At 35.3% G+C, this 8,914-nt stretch overlaps 1 protein-coding gene across 1 annotated transcript; it reads right to left on the minus strand.

Annotated features, from left to right (window-relative positions):
* Positions 1-756: 756 nt before the first annotated feature.
* On the minus strand, positions 757-1,504 carry LOC132643902 (uncharacterized). Its single transcript, XM_060360439.1, has 2 exons — positions 1,132-1,504; positions 757-1,025 (listed from the first exon to the last, which is right to left on the minus strand). Exons 1-2 carry the CDS (start codon positions 1,502-1,504, stop codon positions 757-759), a joined length of 642 nt encoding a protein of 213 aa, XP_060216422.1.
* Positions 1,505-8,914: the final 7,410 nt, after the last annotated feature.

The raw sequence follows: 8,914 nt of genomic DNA on the forward strand, positions 1-8,914 counted from the left end.
TCGACGGTCCATCGACATGTCGATGGTTCGTCGACCAGCCACCGTAGACCTGCGGGAGTCTCTGAATCTCTCAGAGTTTTTTGACGGGAAGGTTGACAATCAGTTAACCAGTCTACGGTCCGTCGAATTGACCGTTGAATTACTCTGTTACAGAACTCAGATTTTTCTGGTTTATTCCGCCTCCAATCTTCCAATACTTGTTGTACACAACTTAAACTTCCGCATATGTAGAATGATTAAATGGAGTCTTTTGTAACCTTGACAAAAATTCTCACTTACTAACTTCTCATCGGCTATCTTACGGCGAAACTGAACGTATAAAATACGGGGTATAATAGAAGGGCCCTGTATAAAGCAGTTTGTCTTGGTAAAAAAAGGCAAAACAGCCAAACTGAACAATTAATTTGTGAATAGAAACAAGATTGTAATGGGAGGAAGGAATGAACAACACATTATGTAAAGTAAATCCAGGAAACAAAGTGAGGGAGCCAGTGTTAATGGCTTTAACTTTGTAGCCATTAGGAAGAGAGACAAGGTAAGAAATGGCAAGGGGTTGAATATTGAAGAGAAGAGACTTGTTAGAGGTCATCTGATCAGTAGCTCCCGAATCTAGTATCCATACAAGATCTTCTACTTGAGACAACAAACAAATCTTAGAACACACACCATTAGATAGCAACTTACCAGCAAAGTTTGCAGAGTCTATAAGATTGGGTCCATATGAAGCATAAGGATGGTGTTATTGCAGTAGCTTTATCAGTTGAGAATGCTGATCTTTGGTAAGCCCATGTATAGGTGAGAGTTGGAACAAATCTCAAAACCATAACCAAAACTTTGTGCACCAGGATCAGATGTCCCATTTGTGTCTAACTTAACATGTGCTATTGTTTTTCTAGTAGGAGCTGATTTAGTGAATTTGAAATTGGAAGGGTAACCATGAAGTTTATAACACTTGTCTATGGTGTGCCCTGGTTTCTTGCAGTACTTGCACAACAAGGAGGATTTATTTTGTTCATAAGGGACCCCTGGAGCAAAATTTTGTCTAGAGGCACCCACACTGAATGAAGCAGAGGTGCTTGGGAACTAAGATGAGGTTAAGACTTGTCTTTGCTTCTCATCATAGCAAGATACTGTACACAGTCCCAACAGAAGAAAAAGGCTTGAGCGCCAAAATATTACTCCTAGTTTGCACATAGGTGTCATTCAAGCCCATTAAAAACTGATAGACCATTTGGACATCATCATCCTTTTGATACTCAGAACTGGCACCACACATGCAGGATTTCACACGAGTAGTGGAAAGGGAAGCAATCTCATCCCAGAGTTTCTTGATTTTGTTAGAGTATGAGGCTATGTCTAGAGAACCCCGAGAAATATGAGCTAGTTCTTTCTTTAGTTCAAACACCCTAGCTGCATCAACTTTCCCATACCTTTCCTCTAACTCATTCCAAACATCTCTAGCAAATTCATAGTATTCAACACTACGAGCTATGTCCTTGGTCATTGAGTTAGTCAAACAGGAAATTACTAAATCATTGCATCATTGCCACTATCTAAGCAAGAGAGAACCATCTGATGATTTCTTGCAACCATCATTGATAAAATCAAGTTTATTCCGAATAGACAAACCTACTAAAATTGTTCTCCTCCAACTCCCATATCCATTCCCATCAAAACGTATCGAAACTAAGGAATGTCCCAATACATCTGAAGGTTGTACATAAAAGGGATGACAAGGATGAGTATAGTCATCTTCATGAAAAGCAGTTGGTGAGGGAGTAGAGGTAGAGGAAGGGAACTAGTACTCGTAACATTAGGGCTTGTCATTGCAACTACTAAATGATTCACAACCATACAAGTGAGTTGAGTAATGTAGAACGAATTTACCAATTGTTTTCACAACTAGAAAGAACAACGGCCTTGATACACACCATGCTGTCACTTGGCAAAATCACTAACCTCAGAAACCCTAATTAGAACAAGAAACACGAACACGAACCACAGAAAACCCTAAACAAACTGCGCCGCTACTGAGCGAAAATTCAAACATGAACTAAAAGGAAACCCTATTTCGAAACTGCGCCGCCTCTGAGCGAAAATCGAACCAAGAAAAAAAACTAATTCGACGAACACCTCAAATCAAAACTATATCTTCACCAAAATGAAATAGTTTCACCAGATATCTTCAGATAATGAAGAAATGAACACTCGAAAATCATCAAATCAAGTAGACATCGGTGAAATCGATAAGAATCACAAAAAAAGATGAAAATTAACGAAATTGAGAGTCGCGGAAGAGAAAAACAATGGATCTAATAAAATAGATCTAGGCTCTGATACCATGTTACAAGTCAAATTTGAAGTGAAAACTATGAAGAACAAAGAGTTAAACCAAGGGAAAATGAGAGAGTCGGTAAGACAGAAATTGGGTTTCATTATTGCTCAAAATGAAAATGTCCTTAATCTATGTAATGAATTGGGCCCAGTGTATATATATAGGCCTAATAAAATAAATGATAAATACAACGCGGGCCAAGCCAAATACAGAGACAAAAGACCAATGCAGAAAATAAATGATATACAACATATACAGCTAGTATATCAACACAAATTATGTCATCCAACAAGATCTGCGCATACTTGTATTCCATTTAGATGAAAGTTTTATATCTTGTAAGAGCCAAGGGATTTATTAATAATATATTAGCTTTCTTTAATTTTTAATTGGTGAAATTTAAAGAATTTTCTTATCTTTTATCTACATCTATATTCGATATTACATTAAAAGCGTGACTCTCTAACTTGAAAGTTAAATTATGTAAATACCTTCTAAATAATTAAATACCCTACTTCTAAAATCTATATCTGTGTCTATACCTATCTATCTATATCTATATCTATCTATATTCATATTATATTAAAAGAATGAACTTCCTAACTTGAAAGTTAAATTACGTAAATACCCTGCATAACTAAATACCCTACTTCTAAAATTAAAAAAAAAAAAAAAAAAAAAAAAAAAAGACAAATCAACGCTTAGTAATATCCCAAAAGGAAAAAATGCATGCTTACTTGCCTAGCAGATAGCAACCATCCTGCACAATTTGAGTAAACAAGAGACACAGTGCCACACAAACATCTTCTAACCATATCTCCATCGGCTTTTATTTCACTATGAATGTTTTTCTTTCCTGGATAATTGATGGTAAAATTTATTAGGAAAGCCACAAGGAAAAATAAAGTTAGAAGTATAATCCTCAGAGCCAAATGAATATTAAGGTCTTTAGCTTTAATTGTTTTCCATTGAAGTTCTCATTTTGTTAAAAGGTGATTGAATATGCAAGCAAATTGGAATAAGGCGATTACAGGCCTATCTTGTCTCTTCAAGTAATCTGTAATTTTAATTTCTTAGTTTTATTCTCTTCTAACAAGTACGATTTCACAATATATGTGTTTAATTACTCGATATACTAGTTTCAGTTGACTATTTTGGTGAATCTAGATTGATCACGGACAACTTAATTGACATAATTGTTATTGAATTTTTACCTAGAGTTTTTGGTTAATTGAATTTCATTCTTTACTTAGTCTTAATGAAGTGATTTGATGATTTGTTTGCATTTTAGGACTATGTAATATACTTTGGCCTTTACGTAACTATATTGTCGATACAACGAGTTTTTGTTTGATTGTCGAACAAGTGGAATCTGAAGATTACTGTCACAACCTATTTTGCCTAAGTCGTGCGAGCACTTACCTTTTTACCTCAGTAAGTGAACCCTCAACCCAATAATGTATAAATATAAAAAAGAATGAAATTAAGCAACGGAACAGAACAAATACGTACGTCTCACGATATAGATATAGAAGTAATAGGATAGTGTGGAACAATAACAACACCCCCAGGGTCTTGTCTGAATAACACAAGAGCATCTAAAAGGGAAATGCGGTGGACACATGTACTTCGGATGGAAATATCGACGTCTCGGTAGCACAACCCAGCGTGACTTGCGAAGTCTAAGTGTCATCTGCCCCGAATCTTTGCCCAACAGACAGGCGGGACCTCGGATCTTTGCCCACGGGGGGTTCTCACCGGCACCACTCTAGGGGACCCACAGAGTCCATGCACTAACAACGATTCCGAAACTAACATCGGATATCGACCATGAAATAACGATTCCGAAATTGATCATCAGACATCAGCCATCTCACGTCACTCAAGTAGAAGAGTTTTATCAAGTATCAATTTCACTCAATCAACTATTCCGGGATGAACATCGGACATCGGTCATCTCACGTCACTCAAGTAAAAGCGTTTCATCCAGTATCATCACTACCTCAACAGTGTATCATGAAATGAGAGTGCGTGCAATGCATGAATCACATCAATAATAATGATTAATATCACAAGTACCAACTATGGGTACGCTACAATGTACACGAGTCACAAATACCAATAGTGGGTACGCCAACAATATATATTCGAATCACAAATACCGACAGTGGGTATGCCAACAGTATATATCTGAATCACAAATACCAATAGTGGGTATGCCAACAATATCGCAATCAAGACGATAAACAGAATCCAATATCTATCAATAACACATGGCATCAAACTAGCACAATAGAATAGACAACACAACACAACGGGGTGGTTAGTCCCAACACACAACAGGGTCCAACGTAAGGCAATATCTAACCCAACTTCATACCCGAAGGTTCACATGCTGTCTCCGATAATATAATATAAATATGTGCTTCGCTATATGAAGTCTCACCAAGGGTAAGCCAAAACCTACCTAGATGGCCGAACCGCAACACCAACAACTCACTCCTTTGCCTTGCCTTTTCGCTGAACCTCAGAACCAAAGTAGTCTAAGCATAATTGAAATCTAGATTAGAAATTATGAAGAATGATACTAATATTACTACTATTCAGTTTAGGTCAATTCCAACCCTAGAAATTGGGGAAACAGGCCCACAAAGGCAAAATAGGAATTCGGAAGTAAATATCAAATTAGACAGTAGGTGATCATAACCCAACCACTAATTGTTGATTTAACTCAAGGATTAGCCCAATTTCTGATTCTCAACAAAATCCCCAATTTGGGTATAAACTCTAACTCTTTGATTCCAAAATTCAACACTAGAAATGGGAGATATACGATTAACAAGCTTAGATTAATCAAAATCTAACATAAACATCATCAATTTCCTCATTAATGAGCCTAAGAAAAGTTCATCAATACCCTCTTTCAACTTTCATCACTAAGGGTTTATTAAAGGGAAAGAGCAAATCTAGGATGATTATGATTAAAGGAAGAGTAAAGAAATAAGCAAGATTTACCTCCAAGAATATCTCCAAAATATCTTCAAGAACTGTTCCCCAAGGCTCTAATTTCGAAATGGGAAATAATGAGGGTCTAAAGGCTTATTTAAATCACACTTAATGAAATAACAAGCCCACTATCGCTACAACGGGACCGCAACAGCGACACCGCAACAGCGCCCCCCAGACCGCCCCCAGCGGTCTGGGCCACTACACTCCTTACCGACCCAGCGGCCAATCATGCCGCCTTAGCGGTGCCGCTGGGACGACCCTGGTGCAGCCAATGCGGGCACGAGGTACCAGAATCCCCTATTTTTTCTAAGTCCCAGTCAAGATTCTGAACCATTCCTGAGGCCATCTGTTCACATCCCACATATGCAGACCCACACAAAAATATGCTACGAATGTGCTTGTGGCCTCGGAATTCCCAACGGAGGTCTGGTTGACCGAGTCAACCCCGACGTCTTAATTCCAATTTCCCAACTCAAGTCCCAAAATGCATTCGAGTGCATTGGGTATCGAACTGAATACACACATTAGTCATAAACAACTATCTGGACCTCTCAGAATCAACGGATTTTCAAAAAAGGTCCGTTTACCCAAAAGTCAACTTCGGGTCAAATATTTTTCACTCTAAGCCTATATATCACAAAAGTTGCCTGAATCCGGTCTAGACACCTCGGGAAGCATGTTATCGATCCCCTAGGGTAAAAAATGAGCTAATCAATGCTCGGGAACGGGCAAAAATGCCGAAAAGACTATAACGACCAAATGGATCGTTACAATTACAAAAGCGGAGATATGGTTCTAGCATTAATTTCTAGAATTATTTTGTTGCTATAGTTATGGTTGTTAATAATACTATCAATTACTTATTTTTACTATGACAATAATTATTGCAATAAACATTTAATCGTTCAAAAACTAGGATAAATATGTACATCACATGCGTATATGTAAGTTTGTCACCAGATGGTATGCGAAGGTTTTAGTCCGTAATTAAGATGCCATAGGTAAGTTGTATTTGGTTATTATAACCAATTTGAAAGATTATAACTATTACTGATTTCTTCCATGTTACATGAATTAAGTATTTGTCTAGACTGGTAAGGGAATGAAGGTCCTGCTAGATTATTGCATACTATTTGGTCATCTAAATTCATACTTCCTCCGTCTCAAATTCTTTTTGTCATGATTATTAAAAATAGCTGTATCAAATTATTTGTCATTTTAGAAGTTCAAAGCATAACCAATTATTTTTTCTCATTTTGCCCTTAATAGAATTTTGTTAATAATTGATATGTAACATAAATAGAGTAAACATTTATTCTATAGAGATTATAACTTAGACATAAATAGAGTAAACAATTAATGGAGAGAGATTATAACTTAGACATAAATAAGGATAAATTTAGTTAAATACCCCTTCTAATTAAGTACTATATTAAAGGGGGTGTAAAATAAAAATACGATAAATAATTTGAGCCAACTTTATTTTAATAATATTGATGTTGTTCTCTAAAATATGTTATATTAGATATCTTGGTTGCACGTGTCGAAAAACTAGTACATTAAAAAATACAAAAGAAAATATATTTTTAGATAATTTTTGTCTATAACATCCAAATAAAATTGGAAAAATACATAAAAACACCTTTAAACTTGTCCCGAATTACCAGTAACACACTTATACTTTGCGGGAGATCCTATGACCTCCCTGAACTATTTTAAACTGAAATATTTATATCCTTAAGTGATAATGTGGCACAGCAAGTGTTCTCACTCTCTTGTAAGCAAGTAAGAGGCAAAAAAGTAAATAAGAAAAAAACTAATTTGACAAGTGTTATTTCTTAATTGGAAACTATACAATTAATTAAATTTGATTAACTATAATCACACACACACTCTCTCTCTCTCTCTCGCGCTAGCCCCTTCCCTCTTTTACGCCTGTGCAACTCAGTCATGGAAACAACATTGTCGGTCACCATCCCCCTCCAAATGTTTCTTTCTTCTCCTTCTTTCAACTTAATGCACAGTGTTTTTTTTTTTCATTACCTTCAAAATCTTCTCCGAAAAACACATAGCACAACCAAAACAAAGAAAAAGAGAACCCTTCAATTTCTTCACCTCGCCGGAAAATACTTTTGGCCACTTGCTTAATCATTTATCGGTGCCTAATATATCAAAAATGTAATGTAAAGTACAATCAGACGGATAACTTTCCCTAAGATTTTATTCCTCGTTAAAGCTGAATCTAATTTGACCCACTTAATTTATTATTCAAATTGAATTATGATACATGAAAAGAAAAATCACGATGAATAAGAGATGTTTTTGCAGATTTGTAAGTATCACTTATCACTATTAGTTGACATCTCAGTAGTTTACTGACATTTATTTTCAAGTTAAAAAAATTTTCTGTCGGTAAATGGGGGTTGTTTACAACAAAGATCACCACAAAAGGAATTGATTCAAAAGGGGGAAGAAAGACGAGTAAGTAAAAGATCCAAAAATGGAGAAAAGAAAACATTTAAGGGGAGGCATCAAATGCAGCAACAAAATTTTGGCCACAAGAATACATATCGACAATTACAACCAAAAAACTTATGTAATTAGCATCATGTTTTAAAAAGAGATGTTGGAGAAGAAAGAATAGGGAAATAAAGAAAGATAAAAAGGTACTAATAGAAAAATAGGCGCGTATATTACACTATGCAACAAATATTCGGGGATGACGTTTTAATGATGTCAATATTTCAGTTTAAAATAGTTCAGGGGGGTCATAGGACCCCTGCAAAGTATAAGTGTGTTACTGGTAATTCCGAACAAGTTTGGGGGTGTTTTTATGCATTTCCCAAATAAAATTTATGTGTCAAATGTTGATATAGTTGTATAATTGTCAATCACTACAAAATAAAAAAACGAAAAGTCAGAAAACCAAGACTATTATAGAGAGGTTTGACTGTATTTTTTCTTTTTAAATTAATTTTTTTTTCTTTTCTTTGGGATGAGAGTAAATAGTTGGGAAGGAGAAGGTAGATGACCTTAACTTGTTAAAATTTGAAACATGCAAATACAAAGACAATGAGACGATCACAAGGATACAATTCATAGCTCTATTTTAACTAACTAGACGTAACTTCGTTATATTGAAACTGTAAGAAAATCTATAATATCAATAAGTGTATCTTGACCTATTATGTACTATCTCCGTCCCAATTTATGTGATAAAGCTTAACTAGTCACAAAGTTTAAGAAAAAAATGAAGATTTTTGAAATTTATGATCTACAACAAGCCATAGATATTGTGTGGCTGAAAACCATTTCATTAGGGATAAAAGATGAAGTTTTCAGTTAAATCGTTTCTAAATTTAAAATGTATCATTCTTTTTTGGACAGACTAAAAATGAAAGTGTATAACATAAATTAATTGGGACATAAGGAATAGATTGTAAGCCTTATTTTTCAGGTCAAGAATATTTGTGCTTCTTTGAATTTTATATTTGGTAATATCAATCTACAGTCGTCAGTGGAAAAGTCAAAAGATTCCAATGATATATAAATTGCAGCACAGCTGCTCCT

Source organism: Lycium barbarum, chromosome 6 (genome assembly GCF_019175385.1).
Source record: "Lycium barbarum isolate Lr01 chromosome 6, ASM1917538v2, whole genome shotgun sequence".
Taxonomy (NCBI): domain Eukaryota; kingdom Viridiplantae; phylum Streptophyta; class Magnoliopsida; order Solanales; family Solanaceae; genus Lycium; species Lycium barbarum.

Bases quoted from the DNA above. Each gene is read 5' to 3' on its own strand.
- LOC132643902 (XM_060360439.1), bottom strand. From the start codon at position 1,504: ATGACCAAGGACATAGCTCGTAGTGTTGAATACTATGAATTTGCTAGA. The intron at 1,026-1,131 runs GTATCTTGCTAT...ATTTTGCTCCAG, and splicing joins TTCTGTTGGGACTGTGTACA to GGGTCCCTTATGAACAAAAT.